We start from the raw sequence: 24743 nt of genomic DNA, 5'->3' as shown, positions 1-24743 counted from the left end.
GGAAAGATTTTAACAGTATATTCCGGATCGTATTTAGAGACAAAAATGTCATATAAACTTTTTTAATTCGCCTAGTTTCAGAGTTAATACCAATTAAAAAAAATATTTTTCGTTGTGTTTTAGTGCATAACGCCTTTTTGATGGCTATGTCGCCAGTCGCCACTTTGGGACCTAGTCTAGACTACCTTCTTGACAGATATCAAAGTCACAAGGTACCATTTGAATAGACTAATTTTTACGAAAAAAAATGTACCAATTTATATTTATCCATAAATTTTCCAAGAACATGAACTTAATATGTATAAAGACATACAAAAAGTAAAAAAAAAATTTTTCTTATGACCTCAGGAATACGTGGTAAAAAAATATTCCGTTTCCTCACGGACACTTTTTATGACTTAACCTTTGAATTTTAAGCTCTACGTAGAAAATTAATTAACAATTACCTCCAATCATAACTTTGTTTTGTGGTGGTAGTCATTTTTAATAAGGAAACTGGAAAACTGTCACTGTTGCTAGGTTTGATTAGTTAGGTGCATGTGGCGAAATGCATAAACATTACAATAATTTAACAACAACAAGGACAACTTCAACAGAAGGACATGATGTCACGATCCTCAGCATTGAGGGACCAAGAAGAAGAAGACAATAATTTAATTGTTCTATTCGAATAGCGTATTTAGTGCTTATTCTAACGATATATGCTTCAATATATACTTTTTTACATAGATAAGCTTAAATAGTTGAATTTGTAATATTCTCTAAATCCGCGCTGAACACCCGACGTGGCCCCGCCACGTGACTACTTTTTACGTTTTGGCTTCTGCCACTTGAAGGGATATACTATAGGCCTTGACTAGTGATTCATTTCAAAATAAACTATTTTAATATATACATATTACACATAAGCACCCTAATGCAAAAATGAAGAAAATATATTTTGCGAAACTTTCGATCGATTTTTCCACTTATATTTTGTATTGGCAGGAAAAATAGTAAAAGCATATCACAAAGACATAACAAGGTCCAAGGTTTTAAAGAAGAAGGTAAAATTGGCCGAGACCTGAAATTGACGGCAGAGTGTCATCGAAATTTATACTTGAAAAAAGAAATAAAATGTCACTAGTTTTCATTTCATACAAAACATAAATAGCATGGTATAAAAGTATTATACCAAACTTTTACAAAGGACTTTATGTTTAACATTATCAAAAATGGAATTTAGTGACATTCTTGAATTTACAGAATAATTAACCAGTGAAATAAAAATATTGGCGAGAGGTACAAATATATACGAACTTCCGAACCGAGTACTTGCAAAATTTTGAATGGAATTTGAAGGGTAAATATCACTCCTGCTCACCTTACAAAATAATAGTTGATAAATGTTGTAAATAAAGTCTTAAGTGTATACCATATGAAAGTTAATAAACCAGAAATACCAAACAAATTCAACACTTATAACATAAACTATTACAGGCATTTGAGCACTTCCACAAAAACGTGAAATGGTACCTTTCACTAAGCACTATTTAAATCCAGTATATCTCCTGCATCCTGTATGTGTTGAAAATGAAGCTGTTCCAATATAATGACTTATATAAATTAAATAAGCGGATTAATTTTATTTGTTTACGTTTAAAAATAGGTATTCAATTTGATTATTACTGTAATAGCCATTTAAAATATTATTTTACCTAAATTGATAATTAAAAGTAGGTACCCCTCACGAAATAAGTACTACTGAATTTTATACTTAGCAATGTTTTTTAAAATGTACATGTATTTTACCTTCCTCGTATTAAAAATGAAAAGTAGAGTGTTTAACTCGGGTGCAAGGCACCATTTCATCATTTGGTTAATCGTGGCTGTATGCCGGACAGGTGCGTGTGTAAAACTTGTCAAAAAAGATAATATGACGGATGGATGTCTGAAATGTCACCGTATTTAAGAATCAATTAGTTTAAAAATTAGTTTTTTCTTCGTAAGAGTGATGAAAACATTGTGTGTATAACATATTTGTGTATTTATAGTGTGATTATCCATTTTATGTAACGTCCGCTAAACTAGCACAGGTCCGACGCTGACTGTGGTCACGGGCGTACTGGCGTACTGACGGTATTGCCGCGCAGGGTAAGGTTTAGTAGACAAAATGTTGAATTCATAATTATGAATGAAAAATTTAACGCATCGATAAACTGACAAGCAAAATGTTAGAGTTACTTAAAAGCTATTGAATGAAGTAAATTTCATATTGATATTCATCATAGTACTTCTAAAATATCGAAATAAATACAGTTTTAAGCATATTTTCAAAGCAAAAATCTATCGAGAAAAAGTTGAGCCATCGTGTTTCTGACAAGCATACGGCTAGTTCAAAGACTGAAGTTATACATACTAAAAAATAATCGATGAAATCTTTGTACAAGCCTGTAAATATCGATTTAAAAATAACGCATTTTACTATACACCGCGCCTTAAAAATAAATATTATAGGACATTATTTACACAAATTGACTAAGTCCCACAAGTGAATTTAAAATATCTTTTGGCACACGTCACGTGACCAAACTCGAAACGTCTTTGAAGATTCTGATGACGTCACAACTCTCGGATTGACACTGTTGACAGTTAGGCGATATACAACGAATGACAAATGTCAGTTGACAGTTCGTATCTTCTACGTGTGTATGTAGTTATGTGTCCGTAAACTGTGACGTCACACAATTTTCAAAGACCGTTTTGGGCGCGAAAGCATATGTCAAAAAATATTTTGTTAATTTAACACATTTAAAGCCGTTTTTAGTATAAAAGTTGAATTTTAGGGCAACTTTTAGTTAAATGTAGAACGTAATACAAGCGTTTCAAAAAATTGGAAACAACCCTATTGGAGTATCAGAAATTGCGGTAATTTTGAGAATGATCAGCCACTTGCACATCACTAATAATCTCAGGTGGTTGATAAAGTTAGTAGCTCAGTCATTTTCCTGATGTTAAATAATAGAAGATAGCCAAGGGATGAAAGTTACCCGAGTTAAACACTCTACTTTTCATTTCGAATACGAGGAAAGTAAAATATATGTGTATTTAAGTATAAACCTTCATCTAATCTTTTTTTTTGTCTTTTATTTTTTTTTTCTTGAGGGTATTTCAATTAACAATTTAGGTAAAAGTATCATGATTTATGGAATGGGGTGTTATAAATAGCAGAATGGAAATTGTACTACAAATCCATTTAATATCAAATGTTTATTACTTATCGTAATGTAAAAGAAAAAAGTTATGGGAAAGTAAAATGCTCTAGTGCAGAAACGTATCATTTTCTGCACCCTTTTTAGAACAACAACGATTTCAGAACATGAGAAATTAAATGTACATAAATAAATATTATAGGGATATTCTTACACAAATTGACTAAGTCCCACGGTGAGTCAAGAAGGCTTGTGTTGTTTGTACTCGACAACGATATATATATAATAAACAATTACTTAAAAACATAGAAAACATCTATGACTCAGGAACAAATATCTGTGGTCATCACACAAATAAATGCCCTTACCGGGATTCGAACCCAGGACCATCGGCTTCACAGGCAGGGTCACTACCCACTAGGCCAGTTCGGTCATCGATGTATTTTCTTTAACATCATATTTGCACATTGTTATATGCAATCAATCAAATTTTAGAAAGGTGGGCACTAGAAAGTTCATGCGAATAGACAGATGACATGACCTGATGGCCTCAGAATCCTTCAATTATTAAGTCACGGCTTTAATCTTCCTTCATGACTAATTTGGCTTCAAATTTGAAAGCTGATGTAGATGGTCGCTCCGGCTTTGGAATAGTTTGCAATGAGCTCAATGACTCAATACAATACACAATACAAATCCTCTTTACTGCACAACCTCTGAAAATATGTACATGGAAACACATATAATACATGAAGGATTACTTACAGTTCATCGTAAAAAAGGCCAAAAGCATACCGGGCCATGCTCAGTGTAGGGTTCCGTACAATGTTGGCCGAACGTTAATTAGAATTGACCATATTGAAAATTATCCATTACAAATTGAATCGTAAACGTGGCCGAACGTTAATTAGAATTGACCATATTGAAAATTATCCATTACAAATTGAATCGTAACCGTAACGTTTACGATTCAATTTGTAATGGATAATTTTCAATATGGTCAATTCTAATTAACGTTCGGCCAACACTGGTTTCGTAGATACAATAATGTATTAGTATCAGGTACAGTGAGCTGCAAAACTGCATGGAGAAATTATGAATGAATTCATTGATAAAGTCGTCATGCACTTTACGGCTGATGGTTCATTTCAAGAATAAGGAGTACGTACCTTCGCAGCGAGCGCTTTGTACGTCTTTTTACTAAGAAGACAAGACTTTTTGCAATAATTTAGAAATGGCTGGACCAATCATGTTCGCTTTAGTTTTCATTTAAAGTAGGTACTTGTTAAGCTTTTGTTTTACGATGTCTTTTCATATTTTTTGGACCCATGGTTCAAAATTTAGAGGGAGGGTCACATATTCAAGAAGAATAAGATCTGAAAGGAAAGATCAGCGCTGAAAGTCACCAGCAACATGCTGAGATAAGGCCTTGTCTGTGTGCTTACGAATATTTTATTTTTTATTAAATTATATTTTTTTTTTTCGGAGCGATAATTTTCGATAAATATTAAATTTATCTAAAATTGGTTGTTGGAGACACTAATTTGTTTTAAAGACCTATCCAACGATACCCCACACCATTGGGTAAAGGCAAAAACAACTTTGAAAAATGTTTCTTGAAGTTTTCATTTTACGGTTCTGTCGCCATGCATGATTTATGTATTCATGCTAAATTGCAGCTTTCTAGAACTAACGATGGATGTAAAGACAGCTATTCAATACAGCATTTTAAACCTAGTTGGTAGTGCCTGCCTACGTCGAAGTTGGTGGTTATGAATGTGAATATCTGTAAATTTATTCCATAGCGTGACGTGACGTACGCGTTTGTGTTAAGTCTCATTTTGTATGGGATTTTGAGTTTCCAAAACGGTTGGCGCGCTGTTTCTAAATCCCATAAAAAATTAGACTTAACGTAAACGCGTACGTCACGTCATGCTATCGAATACATTTACACTAGGGTTCTGTAAATATTTATTTATTTATTTTTACCTAACCTTAAACCTTCCCTTGAACCCACAAGCTTACATTCCACATAGGTAATAGTATAATAATCATCAATAACCATAAAGGATGCGCCGTTGAACAGGCATGCCAATGATCATAATCACAACGGTTCGACTTCAAGATATCTAAACTATATTATCTATAAATTATATCAAAATGGATAAACGTGAGTCATCTGTTATGTATTAGATTTGTATTTTTAATATCTTTGTTACATAAATAAATACATATTATTGATTACATAATTGTATACCCTTTTATATGAATTCCATAGTGGTTTCAACTTTCATACTGTGTATTTTTTTAAATAAATAGTACTAGTGGCTCTGTGAGCTGTAGACCTCGACCCCGGTTAAATCGGTAAAAAAAACAGAAGTACCCATTTTTATTGCGGAAGTGGATAATCTCAACTCCAAGGAGCACATGTGATTATCAAATTATGCCTTTGGTATATGAAAACGGTGCCTTATGAACAACAGTAGGAAATATTCATAGAACAACTGTTTTTTGTTCATTATCAAGAGATCTGTATTGCTGTTAGACAGTTGTAAGGTGTCCCCAAACACTAACATTGATCGCGGTTCGGCGAGAGGCTCGGCCTTGCACTATCGATGCATTGTTGCATGTGCAACGGAGCGACAGCAGAAAAGAACGGTCTTTATTATAATAAGTATAAGTAATAATTCAGCCTATATACGTCCCACTGCTGGGCACAGGCCTCCTCTCATGCGCGAGAGGGCTTGGGCTATAGTCCGCACGCTAGCCCAATGCGGATTGGGGACTTCACATACACCTTTGAATTTCTTCGCAGATGTAAGCAGGTTTCCTCCGATGTTTTCCTCCACCGAAAAGCTAGTGGTAAATATCAAATTGATGTTTCGTACATAAGTTCCGAAAAACTCATTGGTACGAGCCAGGATTTGAACCCGCAACCTCCGATTTAAAAGTCGGACGTCATATCCACTCGGCTACCACCGCTTGTAAGCAACACCGCAAGTATAAGTCTAAAATAAAATAAGCCTTCATTATAACACTTCTTAGTATCAGATTTAATAAAGTTGTATGACTAAGTGTGTAAGCACAAGTAATACTTAAGATGATACACCGAGGCCCCGCGAAATTGCCATTTCATACAAACGTAGTCCTCATTTTCCTCTTTGCATATGAACATATAAGATATAGCTATAGTATGGAAAATTCTTCTGCGAGCTCTATGTCCCTAATGAAGGATAACAGGATTACATCATCATCATATGAACATGAAGTCAAAATCAATATATTCTTTATTCAAATAGGCCTAGCAACAAGCACTTTTAAATCGCCAAATTTTACAAATATCATCTTAATCTAAATGAATGATTAATTGTAATGACGTCAAATGCCCTAATGGACCCGGGTACGTACTTAAACTACGTCCAAAAGAGAGGTATGGGCATTGTGAATGTCATCTCGCTTTGTGTGGTAGGGCACAGCTAGCCAGTGGGTGTCATTCCAGTTCTAGAGCAGAGCCCAACTGGAGAAGTACCTCCACCTACAGAAAACAGCAGCCAAATAACACTAGACCATACTCATAGTGTTGTGTTCCTGCCGGTGAGTAAGGTTGCCAGAGCTTAACTAGGGGGGGGCGGGTTTAGGGTCGGCAACGCGTATGTAACTCCTCTGGAGTTTCAGGCGTACATAGGCTACGGAGACTGCTTACCATCAGGCGGGCCGTATGCTTGTTTGCCACCGACGTAGTATATTAAAAAAAAATCTCGTAAGGATTCTAATGATACATCATATATCTAAATCGGTTAAGGCATTCAGAAGTTATGGTGGAATAAAGAAACTCCCATAATACATACACACATGAACGCAGAAAACAATAAATACACTCCTCTTTTTGGGCAGTCGTGTTTAAATATTTTGACACGGTGTTTATTCTATATCAACCACAGCTATGCTCCTATGTTTAATCTTTAATTAATACAATACAATACTGTTTACTTTTTAGTTTAAGTAGTTTAGTTGTAATTAGTAAATACTAACACTAGTTATTAGGTACGTAGCTTAGATAAACTAACAAAATCTATGGATTGTAAAGATCTGAAATAAATTATAATTTAATTTAATTTTAATTTTAATTTAATACTCTTTATTGCACACCTCACATAGTTTACAATAAATGTACAGAAACAAACAAAGACATGATAGAAGTAACAACAGGCGGTCTTATCGCTTAAGAGCGATCTCTTCCAGACAACCTTTGGGTATTATTATAAGATTATAAGGATTAGGTAGGAGCATTTATAATTTTGTATGAAATCATTTATTCGCTCCTAATTTTTACACAAATAAAAAAATCTAAAGTAGCCAAACATTGGGACAAACTATGGTTAATATACATCGAAAAATGTTAAAAACATTCCCATAATGTCAATATCCAGAGAGGAAAATGGGGACTACGTTACCGAAGTGTATCCTCTTAAAGACCTAAATATGATAGAAATTCCTTAGCCCTGCTGTCGGTACAGTCATTGTATGCAGATGCGCGTCCCCGGCGCGTCGGCGAATATCTCACGCGCACAAAAACGTTGCTTTACGCTGTGATTTACGCTTACAACGGTTGAGCAAAACTGGTAGTATTAATTATGGGTATCACTATCATATTGTACCTAGTTATTACAAAACAGAGCAACTTAGCAGTTATGGAGTCCAAACATAAGGTAGGTTAGTAGGCAGGTAAACCCGTTATAAACTGCCAAATTCGATTAAAAACAAGACAAGATACAAGGATACAACCTCAGAGCATAGAATACTATAGTAAATAAATAAAATAAAATAAAAATTGTTTATTTCAGACATGTGTCCATATAAGTATTAGTAAAACTTAAAAAATAAAAATAAAACTTAAAAGACTAGGTTAGTTAATTTACATAAACACTCCTAATGGAATGGTATAGACAAATCCTGTAAAACAAGTATTTACCATCAGTTTTTAATCGCTGTCAACATTTTACCATAAACAAGAGCCAAAGAGCTGGTTAAGTTTAATTTTTCATTGAAATTTGTTATTTTAAAAATGAATGGCGTCATACATTCTATGACTGGAGCAAAAAAAAACACAGTTTTAATTATATTCAACTTTCAAAGCTTAAAGCGGTAGAAATTTTACAGGTGTCGGTGAAATATCAAAAACACTCAACATTTACTCTTAAATGTTCCATGATAGATTCCGTTAACATATATATCTATGAATACAACGTAGTTACCAGTGTTGGCCGAACGTTAATGCAATTGACCATTAACCATTACAAATTGAACCATAAACCGAAACGGATGGTTCAATTTGTAATGGATAATGGTCAATTGCATTCACGTTTCGGCCAACACTAGTAGTTACGCCATTTTGTCAACTAGTGTCGAATTTGAAACAGGCCCACAAAAAACGGTTCTATATTCTATACAATGTGTTTGTGCACGTATAGTGGAGCCGTTATCCACGTATAGTACGATGAATTTTATCGACAAATCACCCCTATACCTATGTTTTTTCTCAACCATTTTAAAAATGCACCCTTCCAAAGTTTTATTGTGCCAAACCAGGGATCGGAACCGGTTTTTTGGAAAAACTTTGAAATAAACATATATTTCGGTTATTTTATACTCCAAATATAGGACTCGGTTGAGTTTTTAGATAACGACTTCGTATTATGAAATTGCCCAATTAGAAATGAAATAATTAGCAAAGAACGAAAAAATACCGTTTTCGTTACCATACAAAAAATACCGGTTTCCGATCCCTGTGCCAAACACGACTGCACTTGGTTAATGTACCAAAATCTGTCCACTTACCTGACGCACATTAAAAAAAAAAAAAATCGATAGCTTATGAATTAGAACATAAATTTCAAGCATAAATATCACAGAGAATTTTACACAATCACTCGAAAAATAATAACAAAGATAAAAATTGTCTTCAAAAATTTACAATTTTTTTTAATTTTATCTCTTTTTTCGCAAACGAGGTCGTTGACCTGTACTTTTGTTGTTAAATAATAGTACAGGATATCAGCTAAAAGTTGACAACAAAATGATAGCCCTAGTTAAGCCTTTATAAGGCAGAGGTAATATATTTCCCATCTGATTTTGAACTTTATTTCAAAGTGATAGGGTTCAGTTTTGCATAATTTCTGACACCCTTATGCACTATAGAGGGTTAAAACATTTCACAAGCTGCACGAGTCCAAACAAGACCTTCTTTAATGAGCGTCAACTTAGTTCTAAGGAATAATTGCCCGCCTCCCGAATTATCATTTGGAACTAAATCAACTTAGTTCGACGCACACTACAGAAGGGTTTAAATTTCGCGCCTTTTTCTACTGACAAAGTGTGTTTGCCAGAGTATATAACCACCCACTTGACGACCAGTTTGGCCTAGTGGGTAGTGACCCTGCCTACGAAGCCGATGGTCCCGGGTTCAAATCCTGGTAAGGGCATTTATTCGTGTGAGGAGCATGGATATTTGTTCCTGAGTCATGGGTGTTTTATATGTATTTAAGTATTTATATATTATATATATCGTTGTCTAAGTACCCTCAACACAAGCCTTATTGAGCTTACTGTGGGACTTAGTCAATTTGTGTAATAATGTCCTATAATATTTATTTATATAACTTGTATTAAAAACAATTCTTACAAATTTTATACCTCTTTCCAGACCCTCTTCACCTGCATGGTAGCGTGCGCCGTGGTGACCCTCGCGCGGGCAGCCAACGAATACCTCCCCCCACAGAAGGGGTACAACTACGAACCCCCCAGCGTACCCTTCCCTACAGACAATAATGGAAACAAGGTAAGACATCATTACACCCTTCATCGAATACCTCTCTCCACAGAAGGGGTACAACTACAAACCCCCCAGCGTACCCTTCCCTACAGACAATAATGGAAACAAAGTAAGACATCATTACACCCTCCATCGAATACCTCTCTCCACAGAAGGGGTACAACTACAAACCCCCCAGCGTACCCTTCACTACAGACAATAATGGAAACAAGGTAAGACATCATTACGCCCTCGATCGAATAGTGATCGAATACCTCCCCCCACAGAAGGGGTACAACTACGAACCCCCCAGTGTACCCTTCCCTACAGATAGTAATGTAAAGAAGGGAAGACATCATTACGCCCTCTATCGAGTGAACTATACAAATACCGCTATTAAACGAAATCCCCTTTTCGCTGAAAACCACACAAATAACTGAGAACCTCGTCCTCGTCGATGTTTATAATGTTAACCTTTACCGTAAGTATAGACTAAACGGCATCTAAATAACGTTAAACAACGGTTATAAGGTAACTATGCTATTAGCGATTCGTTTTCACGGACGCTGCGCTGAGCCGGTGCAGCTTTAACTTACCGTAGCTTAATTATCGTTATCAAATCAAATCAGTAATCATTTATTTCGAAAAAAGTCCATAATGTGTTAGTAACATACTAATACTTAAATCACCAAATTAAGGGACGGATTGAAGACCTCGGGAACCTCAGTGAAAGGGCCATCGCTCGAGTATCTAAAGAGTGCAAACATCAATCTCTAGATGTATGTTTAATTTAAATCCAGTAACTAAACAAATGCCATACGATCAATAAATAAATACTTGAAACTAGGGTTAGTACTTAGTACAAACATAACATTGAAACTATTTAACACGTAGGTGCCCCCAGTGTTTCGGCCACGGTAAATCCACCGGTCGGCCAACGTTATAACAAGCAAATCAAATATGGGTATGGCGTCCGAAACCAAGGCAAGAATCAATAGTGAATGCATTTTTTGTGGGTTTGGATTTAATATATACAGTTTAGTAGTGCTTAACGCTTTGAATAAATTAAATTGTTTTACTGTTTGAAATTTAGCAACATATTATTTCAAAATCTGTACCCCTAGTGTAAATTTATTCGATAGCGAATAGGGGCTCTGATCAAATATATTAATATTTTGACAAAAAAAAATCATTTCTTTATGTATTTTTTTTAACCAAAACTAATATTCCATTCGAATCCCAGTAAGGACATTTATTTGTGTGATGAACACAGATTCCTGAGTCATGGGTGTTTTCTATGTTTATAAGTAGATATGTATGTATTTATCTCTATACGTATGTATATCGTCGTACAAGTGGCACCCATATTACAATCTTTGCCTAAGCAAAACCCCCAACTAATTTGGGGCTAGGACGATGTATATAAGATTGGACCCAACAATTAATTTATTTATATTTTAACACATTTAGCTAAAAGAGCGAAGCTTTTATTTCAAGCAATAAGAATCAAAGCTTTACAATATTGTTGAATAGTGCCTATTGATGATGTTACGCGAATTATTATAAAACCGTATCTCAGTCAAAAGTAAAAGTGAATTTAAACCTCGGTTAACGCAGTTCAACTCGTCCTAACAGCATTTTGGGGTTCAAGGCTGTTTATTGTTTATAATAATTATTATAAGTGCGTAGGAGGGTCGTTATTTTAATTGTTATGAGAATATTAGCGTTATGGAGGATTGTAAAACAAATGTTTGACTATCGTATGATTACCATGGACATGGTCAAAATATAATACCAATTTACCGTAACACATAATGGGACGTATTTTTTTTCGAATTTTTATTTCGTTACATTTGGGTAAAGTTTGGATGGTTTGAAGAGCTCCTTATTCTAATTCTTAACACAACCCTTGCTACGCATCCTCGCTCACCTCTAGTGAAAATGCAGACATATAGTACTGAGAGCCTCCCACGAACACCGAAGTTCACTTTAATGACTCCTTAAACAGAGTGTGCGGCTGTCTGATGGTATGGCCGCGCGCTCAAGGTCTAGGTGGTAAAGTGGTGACCCATTAAAAATCAATTAAATTATTATATGTTTATTGCGTGTTCTTACAAGGGAAATCAATAATAGAATGGCAGGGCCTGTGAGAACATGCATGGACGCTAACCCCCGCGCGCCCCGCACAATTTTTTTTTTTAAATTATTATTATTATTTTTATCTACGTTTACAATAGCTCAAACTTTGTATATGGAATGTTATTTAATTTTTTTATGTTTTATTTACTATTATAATGTTATTAATATTATTCGAATTTTATATACACGAGACATATTATGTAGAAATGTTTTAATAGGTATTAGATATTTAGTTAAATTTAATATTGTGTGCCCTAACAGGGTGTCATGAACTGACTAAATTAATTGTAACACCTTATTATGTAACTTCATGACTGCAATAAATAAATGATATGATATGATATGAAATACAATTTCGCTGCATAGTGGGATTAGCAATCCAAGTGTGTTCCCACAAGAGTAAGAGATGCCCGCAATTAGGGAGCTTCGGTGTCCGCGGTAGGCCCTCTGCTTCCATGTTGTCGCTCACCAAGTCAGTTCAGCTTAGGGAACATACCCATACTACGTGACCCATTTTTTTAATTACAGGATGTTTATTTAGTCACCTGCAATAATTTACTGGGTAAATATATACAATTGTCGGTTTCATACATTTTGACATTTTGTAGAGTAATTATTTTTTGGGATTTCTGGGTATACTATGGGACCAATAGTAAAAGTTGCTCAGTATGTCCTATATATTCACGCCGTATTGTAGCAGGTCACTAAATAAACAAACTGTATATTATCCATCTAATATAAAATATTCATTGTGTAATGGCGACTATTGAAACGATCAGCAAATAATACTCATCTAAATATACATGGCACAGCAAAACAGCATTCTGCTGCGCAAATTAGAGATTTTTTGACGGGCCATTTATTATATTCATGTTTTAATAATAAATGTACGTTTATTCCAGGCTCCTGGCCCGTTTAGGCCTCCGCCCCCGACCCGCGGGCCCGCGTACGTGCCCCCTCCCCCACAGCCGAACAACCCGCCGCCATCGCATGATGTAAGTACAATATAAACAAAGTTGGGAATGGTGGGCAATATTGGGTAAAGGTGGGCAAAGTTGGAAAGTAATCTTAGGGCAACGTTGGAAAAAATGTGGGCAAACATGTAGATATTCGCCAACATTTAATAATCAAGTTGCAAAAAAGGTGTAAAGTAGTCAAATAGTTCAGATGGAACATATCTTAAATCATTTAATTATGCACGGAATGGATAAAAAATCAACAAGACTATCAGCTGAATTAAAGCATAAATTGAAATAAACAAATGACTTATTTATTTTCGCGCATCATCTAAATAATGATCGGGGAAGAAGGATGCTTTGGGGGCGAAGTACTTCTTAGTGGAGACTGTGGCATCGTAGTCATCGTCTTTGGCTGGATCTTGGTTTTGGCCGTCACTGTCTACGTCTGCATCTACTTTGTTTTCATCTGAAGAGCCTGGAAAATGACATATTTTTTATTTCATTTCATTTTTGTTTATTCAATTCAATTTAATTCAATCATTTATTTCAGTCATAATAATATAGTATTATTTTTTTAGTAATACAATAAAATTAATCTTAATATGCTTAGTTTATGACTTTTGACATTATATTAACTAGGTATATATACAATATTCATATTTTCCTTATAAATTTGAGCTTATAATGGGCTAGGGCTCCAGAAAAAAAATGTACGGGGAAAAATTATAAAATATGCAGCAAACACTATTATTGTTTAGAAAACTACTTAAATGACTACGGATTTACCTTACCGGAACTGAACCCACGACCATCGGCTTTATAGGCAGGGTTACTATGAATATGGACTAGCCAGACAGGTCGTCTTTTTTTATGTAATAGGCACCAAACGAGCAGACGAGCCGCCTGATGGGAAGCAGTTAGCAACATCGGAGGCGCCACTTATGCCTGGCGAACCTTTTTTCTTCTTCTTCTTTTCGTTTCGAGGTTCCTTTTTTTATACGATGGAAGCCCAATAGGCAGCGGTGTTGACAGCCCTGGCTGTCGCGTCCCTCAGATCCAGCTCCGATCAAACAGGCCAACCTTTGAGATCCGTAAATACCTTCTTTTTGAAGAACTCCATGTCATAGCGCAAGGGAAACACCTCAGAAGGCTTCTCAGGTTTCATTCTACAACTTGCACGTTCTGGGCAAAAACGAGCGAGTTACCCGCTTGTCTCGCCGCTTGCTCGTCAAAAAAATAATTATATTATTGAATAACTTACCACTAGCAATGGTAGCATCAGTAACGTCAACGCTATCGCCGTTGTCTTCAGTGGCATCATTGTCGACGTCTGGTACCGGACCTTCGTCTTGATCACCACCAACGTCAGGGGTACTATCTCCATCCACAGGGTTTGAAGTGGCTTCATCATCAGAATCTATGAATGAATGATTATTTATTTGCGAAATATGGGTTACAATAGGTTGTTACAATTTTAAAATCCACCGTATTGAAAAAAATATGCAAATATAAAATTTAAATTTCATGGCTGAAAAGTCACACAAAAGTAAGACTTCACTAAACTAAATGTAAATATAACAAGTTGTAGTGCTTTACACATGTAGGAGACTTTATACAAAGAGCATTTCACCATGCCAATTACATTCTTAAAGATATTCTGTCCATCTAGACACGACAGCCGTAACATTGCCTGGCCAAAAATAATAAAAATAAAATAGTAAACCATTTTCTGGATTTAAAATCAGATTTTCTATTGACTGTTATACTTAGTGGAGCAGAACTCTATTAATACTATTGATTATATTAACACATTCATCGCTAAGCTACGGTCCTAGCCGATAACATGGGTTTTTCGGTATGTAGCTAAAATACTTCGTAGAGGCAAAACGACGACGTGTCATGATTATCGCTGAAGGGGTTAACCACTCCAACGATATTTATGTTTTTAGCCATTATTTCATCAGATCAGAATAGACCACATAGGCTTTTTAGCATTATGGAAAAAATATTAAGTTTTGTATTCGTTACATGAAAGAAACTTACTTGGAACGTTATTTAAGTCCACTGGAAAATACAATAAAAATGTTGAACTTTTTAGATAGGTAACTAACTACTATTTCTAAAATACGTTGTGTATGTACTTGCATTTAATATAAGTATTACTTTTACTTTTAAAACATAATGTTTAAATCATCAAATATATAATAGTTATCACAGCTTGATCTTTAAAACTTGGTCGAATGTCCAGTGGCGCCCTCATTAGGGATTTATAATTAATTCTAAAAGTGTATGCGAAGGCTCCGCAATGGGCTAGCATTGGGCACTATAGCTCAATGTCTCTTATGCATGAGAGGACTGTGTCCACAGTATTATACACACACGATAGCAGTATAATACACTGTGGCTAAAAAATTACTGCATTCCCGTTACCAGGGAGGTTTTGGGATTATACTGAGTAACTTTAACTATGGAACCAACCCCGAAATCGCGGTATTTTTTACCCTTCCATAGAATATTTTATTGTGAATAATGATAATTTTAACTAAAGAGCAATTTTAAATGATAACTTTTATATATTTTATGACATAGAAATGTGCACGATTTAGAAATAAGACATTTTAAAACAGATTATGAGCCTTGTAGCTTGAAAACAAAAAAAAAGAAAATGGTACAACCAAAATATATGAAACAGCCATTTTTTTTTTCGCGGTTTGAGGATTGACCCATTAGTACATATTTGCCTGTATAATATAGGCTGAATATAGGTTGAATTGTGATTATTACTATATTCTTACATTGAATCGGCTGATCAGTTGTACATTTAGTAGAGGGAGTATTCTTTTGAGTCAGTAGTTGTGGAGCAGTTCCTATCTGGCCTATAAGTCGTTCAGGTCCTTTTCCGGAACCTACTGTAACAAAGAAAATATAACAAAAAACACAATTTAGGGCAACCAATTGGTATTCCGATTGTAATAACAGGTTATTATTTTAGTATTAGTTATGGATATGATTTGTCAGTGTGAAGAGAGACGTTTCTGGTTGAAGAATCATGGATAACAAAAACCTGTCAGAGTTTAGCCAGACAAACCAAAATCACCCTGAATGTAACGAAATAAAGTGTCAGTTCCAGGTTCTAAGATAAAACGTATATTTATTGCTGTTTGGATCAAAATATTTTTCGTTGTTGTTTCTGACCACTCTGTCATGCTTCTATTTTTGTCTTTGTTCCAAAAAAAAAGTTAAGTGCATTATATTGCATGTCTTTTTAGCTGTAGACAATGTAGATTATAATTATCTTAAGAAAAAAGAATAACTAAATTTCACCCCATACAAAAGCTCCACTCCGGCACATTTTTTGGGGACAAAAAACAAAGCAACGAAAACAATTTTGACCCGTTTACTAACAGTTTCCGCGTTACCATTTTTATTTTAGATTTTGCCCTCCTGGGCAAAGTTGTATGGTTTGACGGTAATTGTAAATTAATTTCATTAAAAAATAGAATATACCAGGTAACAGCGTAACACCGACACAAGTTTTTGTGACTGACAATTTTTAAATTGAAGTTTAAGGTAACGGTTGTTGGTAACCTTACGGTACTTACTCAACTTTGACCATTTCGGCGAGTCGTAACTTAGCCTATCTGTACAAGGTTTGGGAAGAAACAAAGAATTTATAATTGAATTGATTTTGGGATTTCAAAATTCAATATTTTTTCCAATTAAAATATGACTTATTATTGGCCAAAAATCATCTAAGCGCTTACGTTAAATAAAAAGGTAGAATTTAATATTGTTAAATAATTGTTGCTTAAGTTACGTCATCAAAATTTTTTGAAATTAGAAACTTACTGAAAGTATAGTCACTATATTGTTGGCCTTGGTCTGTCAGAGAAAATAGAAAAATACAGGCTCACAAATTCACTTTTTTATGACATAACACCGTATATTTGTATGAATACATGTATCATTGAATAATAAAATACTAATAATTGTAATGATTTAATCTTTAGAGTCGGGCCAAGCTAACTCTGCATGGCGTTTTCAATTACAAAGTGTGGTTAATGTCATCATTAATGAAAATATGACGTTTGTAATGACACTCCCTCATTTTATATGGTAGGTGCAAAGTTAGCTTAGACGGACTCTTTCTTGCTTCCTTCATCGACTTATAAACTTTCTCGTTTATTAAATTATAAAATAACATACCTATACCTAATTATTTTGCAGACCTGCCTATTGACTATGTGCATGATGCGGTGATTGCGACGTTATTTGACCATTGACATTTGTCGAATAGTATAAAAATGGGGTCCATGAAAGTTTTTGTCATGGCGTGAGCTGTCATCGCCTTTAGTTCCGTCATCACACACTGTTAGATTAGGACTTTCAAATTAAAATACAAATTACTAACTGTCCCCGTGGTTCCGCTCGCGTAGAATTTTGTCTGTGTTTTTCCCTGCGGGGGAGGTTAGATATCAAAAAGGAAAGTATTCTCATACGGTTCATAGGAATTGGATGTTTGACTGTCAAGTCAAATAAGCTACTTTTTTCGAACGGTAGCAACTATAGAGTTTATATGAAACACAAACGACGTCATGATCAAGTTACCCACCATGAAACTTGTCTTCAAGTCTTATTTTATGGGTTTCGTACCCAAAGGGTAAACGGGACCCTATTACTAAGACTCCGCTGTCCATCCGTCCGTCTGTCACCAGGCTGTATCTCATGAACCGTGATAGCTAGACAGTATACAGCCGCTATAACAACAAATACTAAAAAGTACGGAACCCTCGGTGGGCGAGTCCGACTCGCACATCTCTGGATTTTTATATTAAGCGGCCCTAACTATGTCTATCTATCAACTCTTTGATAGAGAAAGAAGTGTGTAAGAATCATGACAGGCTGAAAACGTTGAAAAATCTGTCATTTCACACAGGATAACTCGGGGGTTATAATAATGTATTTATGAAAAAATAACACAAATTAAAGTATTTTACGGTTAAGTTCGTCTCGTAGCACTGTGGGGCCATCTTCCATACCTAAATTGCAAAAAATAATAATTAGGAGTAAATAAGAGCAAATATTTTAAGACTTTAAGCGTTGAATGCGTTCGGACCGAGTTGTGCATTTAGTGATAAAAAGTCAAAAATGCTCAACTTTGCCCACCATCCCCAACATTGCCTTCTTTGCCTACATAGATTATCTACTTAAGAACTATCTATATTTAGTTCCTACAAGAAAATGGTCGCCTTTCTGCCATTATTATTATTTAAGCCAACTAGTGGAAGCCGTACGAGCCCAATTTTGAAGAAAAACCGCAAATCTATGTACAGTTTAGCCTTTTGGCACACGCATACTATACTCTGTATCTTTAGGTATTTAAATAAAAGTAAACAAAATTTCATTTAATGCGTACACCTTACACTAAACTAGGCAATGTTTGGCATGGTAAGTAGGCAATGTTAGGAATTTTCACGATAGGTACCGACTTTTTGGGTAAAAAAATAATCATTAGCTATATGATACGAGAGCATAAAGAATAACATAAACAGAGAAGTACCTTTGTACTAGAAGTATGCCAGAGAGTGATTTATATAAAAAAAAAATTTTAATTTATTTACAATACGAGAAAAGGTAAATTCTTAAGAAAAAACATTTACTTACTAGACAGACGTTCCCCATAATCTAGACATAATAAAATAAAAACAGTTGTTTGATTAAAATTAGCATAAAAACAAAAACATGATAATTATTCATAGGTATACGAGTATATTCATGAGTATAGTTCGTCTCATGCAAAATGACGCGCAGATTTTCAATCAAGTTGTGATTATCAAATCTAGCTTTTAGTAACATAATATTACGATTCAAGGCCAAGTCACGAGTCGTCGTGAATGACACGATATATATTCGCCTACGTTACGGTGATAGATGGCCTGGGGGCCTACAGCGAAAAGCGAAATTCGCAAATTGCGGGGATTTTTCTCTTTTACTCTCACTAAGACGTGCCTCATAAAAATGCCCGCAATTGACGAACTTCGATTTTTGCGTTATACCTAGCCCTGAAGATCTAGGTATAACATAAGATAAGAAATAAATTATTATGATCAAAAAAAGGTATAATTAAAGGTATTATTATTAATTAATTAATTTTATAAGGTTACGCACCCAATTCATGCAGTTTCAATCTATCGTCTGTAAAATCATTTGAGTTTTTATAGTTTAGCAAACCATTTCTGTCAGTACAAAAAAGAGGCAAATTTGAAAAATGCAGGGTCGAAGCGTTGTCCTGCCATGAAAAAAAAAACAGTATAAAAATGATGCAACTTACAAGCTGAAAAAATAAATACATATTTCAATTAATTTATTTTTGTATTAAGAGTTCCTCTAAGTACTCATATATGAAGTAGGTATAATTAACCTAATGCCAATAGTCATATTATGGTTATATAACTGTAGTAAAGCTGTCTCACTTCAGTTTGCCTTACTGAACAAGCAAACCTTTTGAAAAATCATAAAACTGACTACTCCTCCTTTCAAAATTGGCCAAAAATGTAGCCTAGTGGGAGCTAAACCATTTTTAAAGATAGCATACTTATACTTGATAAATTTGGCCGATACCGCCGTGACTCAGGAGGCCTAGTGTTTATGGCGCCTTGCCCACCGTGAATACAGACAACGCTGGTCCCAGTCCTGGGCTATAACCGCGAAAATCGAAGTTCGTCAATTGCGGGCATTTTTCTCTGCCACTCGAATTACGGCTTAGTGAGAGTAAACGAGAAAGATCCCCGCAATTTGCGAATTTCGGTTTTCGCGGTAGGCCCCCGGGCATTTGAGGTCTTAGTCGCGTTTTATTTCATATATGACATCTATTTCAGTTTATAAACCGTGCTTACCATTAATAAGACGATCCGTTTCCATTCCATTTGATGATAAAATAGCCTGAAAGCAATTAAAACTAAGCCCGCAGCAAGCTCGGCCGACTTTCACTCTCCCATACAAACGGAGTTACGTCCTCGTATTAAAACTACGAGTTGAATTGTAATGAAACTTTGCACATACAATGACATGAGGTTTATCTATGCTTGCAATTAGTTTATATAGCTCCAGCTTATAAAGCGAACGAAATAAAGCCAAAAACATGTTTGGTATGAATAACTTTAATTCGCTGTGTTTTATAACTATGGTATCTGGAGCTACATAGACTAAGTATAGGCATTAATATACCTTATCCTATTGTAAGTACAAAGTTTCAGAGCAATCTAGCTAGTCGTTTTGAAATGAGAGCGTAACTACTTTTGTATGGAGTACCGAGCTTGCTGCGGACTCTTAATGTGTAACTTTGGCTTGCCTTAAGTTGCAGTCTTTAAAATATTCAATAGAAATTGTCTCTAAAAAAAACATACACCCGAATTGATGGGGACCGTGCGCGTTGGAGGGTCTGCCACCTTGTGGCCTGAATCAGAACCATAAACATGCACATGTACACGTCACGTGTTTTCTTGTGCATAGTAGGTTATGCCATCTTGTGGGCTACATCGGAACAAAAAACATCACATTTACGCCTCGCGCCAAAAATCTGACGGCTCCTGTGCTGCCTCCTACAGTTCATGCACGCTCCCTATAACCTCCTCCTTTTGAAATATTGAAGTCGGTTAAAAACTCAATACTGTCTCTCTCTCTAAACGCGTTGACTAGCAGCTTGTACGCTTGTAGTCGATAACGCGTTTTTTCCGCTTTGTTAGCGAAAAGCGCCTAATGATGTGTGCTAAGATGGAACCAGAGGAATTCAAAATGGAGAATTCAAAGAATTCATCATCCGGCCAATAGAGATGGTCAAAAAAACTTTTGAGTAGCTGACGGATCTTTACTAATAAAAAAAATATATATTTATTTCAGATCAAATATGAAAAAGATCCATATTATGTTTTTCCCTCCCTTTCCTCCCTTTCCTAAGGGGCCAACTACAGGGGCTCCCGAAAGTCATAAGATAAGATAAAAATGATGTGTGATCATTTTAATCATCTTCCGGACTTACCTATTTGACGAAATGACGAAGGAAAAATTGGGAAACAAAGACAAATACTAAATCTTTCTACTCCTCGCGTATAGGTAGTCCGGTTTCCTCACGATATTTTCCTTCACCGAAAAGGGATTGGTAAATGTAAATGATATTTCGAACATAAATTCCTTGAAAGTAATTGTTACAATTACAAGCCGAGTTCGAACCGACGAACTTTAGTTTAATAATCGGGAATCCCATTTGCCCCCGGGGAACAGATGGGAATAGGCGCTGCATATAAATCATTCCCGTGAGTCACGTGGGACAAAAAGAAAACACACCGCTTCAAGGACTAATTAAAACTCAGTACTACGCAAGGAAAACGGCCAGTCAACTCTACTACTGTGAATGTGAAAGGGTGTTTAAGAGCAAGTTTGGCCTGGCCAGCCACATAAGAGGAAAAACCCTTGATTGCTGAGGTCGCCGTCATCCAAATCGATGTGGAGGACTATGTATATAAGACTCAGTAAGTACAGGTATTTAAATAATGCATACATACTGTAACACAAATCAGTATTTGTAGCCAACGATCGCAATACATTTTGTTCCAAAGGCGGTAGAGGCATTGCGAAACTTACATTTGTTTCAAACACTTTTCATCATTTTATGTTTATTTTTATTCTGTCGTAAAACATAACGACAACGTGTTATGCTTTTCGTAAACTGTAATACATATTCGTTTCGGTCTTGAGAAGATTGGTTTCTTATCGAAGTATATACGGTATTTCTTATTTTGCAGTTTTTATGTCGAATTTTCGTAAAGCGTAAACTAAATTCAATTGAGTGGGATTATTTTGACATGCCTGGCAGAAATTTTATAGCAATACGTCTGATTTACAACTATTGCTGCAGTATTGATATTTGTGTAGGCGCGCAAAGATCCTATTTCTATACCACTCTTCCTTGTCCTCGTCGTTTAAGGTAACACTTAATCTATAAATTTATTTGAATTTTGAGTATCTTTACCTTATATCGCGTCACTGGGAAGAGCGGGGTCAAAGGGTTTCTGTGTATGAGCTTAGATTTATTCATTTTGCGGCCGCAAAAACCGTCAATTCTCAACATTCAGCCCAATCTTTAGTTTTCGCCATTTTGGGCGCACTTTTGCAATCTGTCATCAAATTACATTGAAAAATATTTATTTTTTCAGCACTCCCACGACGAGCACCACCACCACGAGCCCGGCATGCCCTTCGACTTCGCCTACTCCGTGAACGAGGACGGCAACGACTATAGCCACAACGCCGTCTCCGACGGTGACGTCACCCGAGGAGAGTACCGAGTAGCCCTGCCGGACGGACGCACGCAGATCGTGAAGTACACCGCTGATTGGAAGAACGGTTTCAATGCCGAGGTAATTTGCACTTTAAAAATATTAAGACAAGGTTCAAAATTGAATAACAGATTTTGGGATCCTGGTCACGGCACCAAGGAAGTAGTATTTAGAAGATATTAGACTTTAATTACTTAGTTATAAGGTTCTACAATCATAACTACACTCAAGGAGAGTACCGAGTAGCCCTGCAGAATGGACGCACGCAGATCGTGAAGTATACTGCGGATCGGAAGAACGGTTTCAATGCTGAGGTAATTTTTACTTTAAATACATTAGTACAAGGTTTAAAATTGAATAGCAGATTTTGGGATCCTGGTCACGGCACCACTGAAGTAGTATTTAGAGGACTTTAGACTTTAATTACTTAGCTGTAAGGTTCTACAACTTAGTATTCGATGGTGACGTTACCCGAGAAGAGTAGAGAGTAGCCCTGCAGGACGGATGCACTCAAATTGTGAAGTAGCATTCTCAATGTTGATATAATTTGGACTTTCAAATATCTTAACTCTATGCTTTAAATGTAAGGTATCGCCAGGAGAGTCGAGATGAATGATTAGTAATCATTGATTACACACACAGCTACACAGAGTACTAATCGCAAAAACATTATTGAATAAATGAGAGAGATGAATGTGACTTAAGCACACGACAGTAAGCCAAAAAAAAAACCTTGAAGAATAATTTTGGTCCATTGGTGGTTCAACTTGCTATCTGTACAAAAAAATAACACTAATTTCAAAATCTGACTGTCATTAGATGTTTTTTTTGTTGTTGTGTGCGTGAATTCAACTCTCCTGAAGATACCTTATTGGGCCAATTACACCACACTCGCTGTGCTGATATTTGGTGAAACGGAAAATATTATTGCTCGGGCCCGACGTCGGACCTGACATTGGGCCTGATAGCGAGTGTGGATGTAATTAGTCCTTATAATATACTTATGCACGAACAAATGTACTTACATTCTGCGATGTGTGTTACGTTGTATACATTGTGCAGAGTTCGGAAGAGGTTTTCGGACATACACTCGCGAATTCAGAGTGCAAGAATATGCGGTGAATACTCATCCTTTTTTTTTTAAATTCCAGGTGTCGTACGAAGGCGAGGCCCGGTACCCCGACCAGCCGTCCGGTTACCCGTCCGGTAACGCCGCCGGCGCCGGTCCCGGTCAGCAGTACGTGCCCCCTAGCCAAGGAGGCGGTTACCAGTATTAATTCTAGCTATATCCTTAGCCGTTCGAGGCAAGAATAGACGACGTTAATGTTTAAATTGACCTAAAGCTGCGTAGAATTCTGACGGAAAATGGTCTTAATTATTTAACTATATCAAAGATTTAAGCAAGCATACTATGCGCTTAAAGTACTTCACACATCTAACTATATATATTCTTTAGCGATAAGTCCGCCTGTTGTTACCTACCAATGTGTATATGTAATCAATTTCTGTATCTGTTTTTTATGTAGTGTGCAATAAAGAATTTTATTATTATTATTATTATTATTATTATATTCAGAATCCTAAATCATATCACGTAAAGGTGTGACTGCACAATTTAAGGAATACTTTTGTAGGATTCTGCTTACGACAACTGAATCAAATAAGGTGTGTGAAGCTTTTAAGCGATAAAAATGTATTATGATGAGTGGTCTATTCTTGATTTGAATATAAAATATGGTAAGAGTTGTGAATTTGATACAAAAATTGACAAAGATGATATATTAGATGCATGATTCTCTAAGAAACAATTTAAGATGTCAAGATTTGTCAATTAAAATGCCCCGGAGATCCATAGGCTATTTGTATGATTATGTAAGATGAGCGAAAACGGCGAAAACTTTATAATCATGGCAATATTTTCTGTGTGAAAGATAATCGCGTCAAATGAACGAAAATTACATAATTGGATCGTGTATGACTCTCCTTAAATTGTAAGAAAAGTAAAACTGTTAAAACTATAGAGGATTCGCGCCAAAATGAAAGTGCTTGTTTTAATACGAAACGAAAGTTACCATTTCTAGTTTAAATAGATAGAATATTTAAATTATAGTTACCATTTTTGGATAAAAAAAATGTTGTTCGCGATTTCGCGATTATTGTTTCGTTGCTATTTAAAAAAAAACATCTTTTTGTTTTTTTTTGTGTTCTGTTTAAAAATACAAGATTATTATGTAGAAGATAAGTATTATTTCTATTTTAAAAATACTCATAAAAACTGCCGTACTGTAGCTATATTTATTTGTAATGT

At 35.5% G+C, this 24743-nt stretch overlaps 1 protein-coding gene and 1 long non-coding RNA gene across 3 annotated transcripts in view; one reads left to right on the top strand and one right to left on the bottom strand.

The window, feature by feature from the left end:
• LOC133531048 (cuticle protein 7-like) overlaps positions 1–24685 on the top strand; it is a 59532-nt gene extending 34847 nt beyond the window's left edge. For both annotated transcript variants that reach the window (XM_061869145.1, XM_061869146.1), the window contains exons 3-6: positions 9895–10029; positions 13044–13136; positions 22313–22516; positions 23587–24685. In XM_061869145.1, coding sequence (XP_061725129.1) covers positions 9895–10029; positions 13044–13136; positions 22313–22516; positions 23587–23712 — 558 coding nt within the window. In that variant the 3' untranslated portion in view covers positions 23713–24685. The remainder of the gene's footprint in view (positions 1–9894; positions 10030–13043; positions 13137–22312; positions 22517–23586) is intronic.
• LOC133531051 (uncharacterized) lies at positions 15925–19296 on the bottom strand. The gene is made up of 3 exons (XR_009801438.1): positions 19269–19296; positions 18765–18785; positions 15925–16009 (listed from the first exon to the last, which is right to left on the bottom strand). It is a non-coding gene; the product is annotated as an uncharacterized LOC133531051 (long non-coding RNA).
• Positions 24686–24743: the final 58 nt, after the last annotated feature.

Source organism: Cydia pomonella, chromosome 24 (genome assembly GCF_033807575.1).
Source record: "Cydia pomonella isolate Wapato2018A chromosome 24, ilCydPomo1, whole genome shotgun sequence".
Lineage (NCBI taxonomy): Eukaryota > Metazoa > Arthropoda > Insecta > Lepidoptera > Tortricidae > Cydia > Cydia pomonella.
This window is presented reverse-complemented; position numbering and strand designations above follow the sequence as displayed.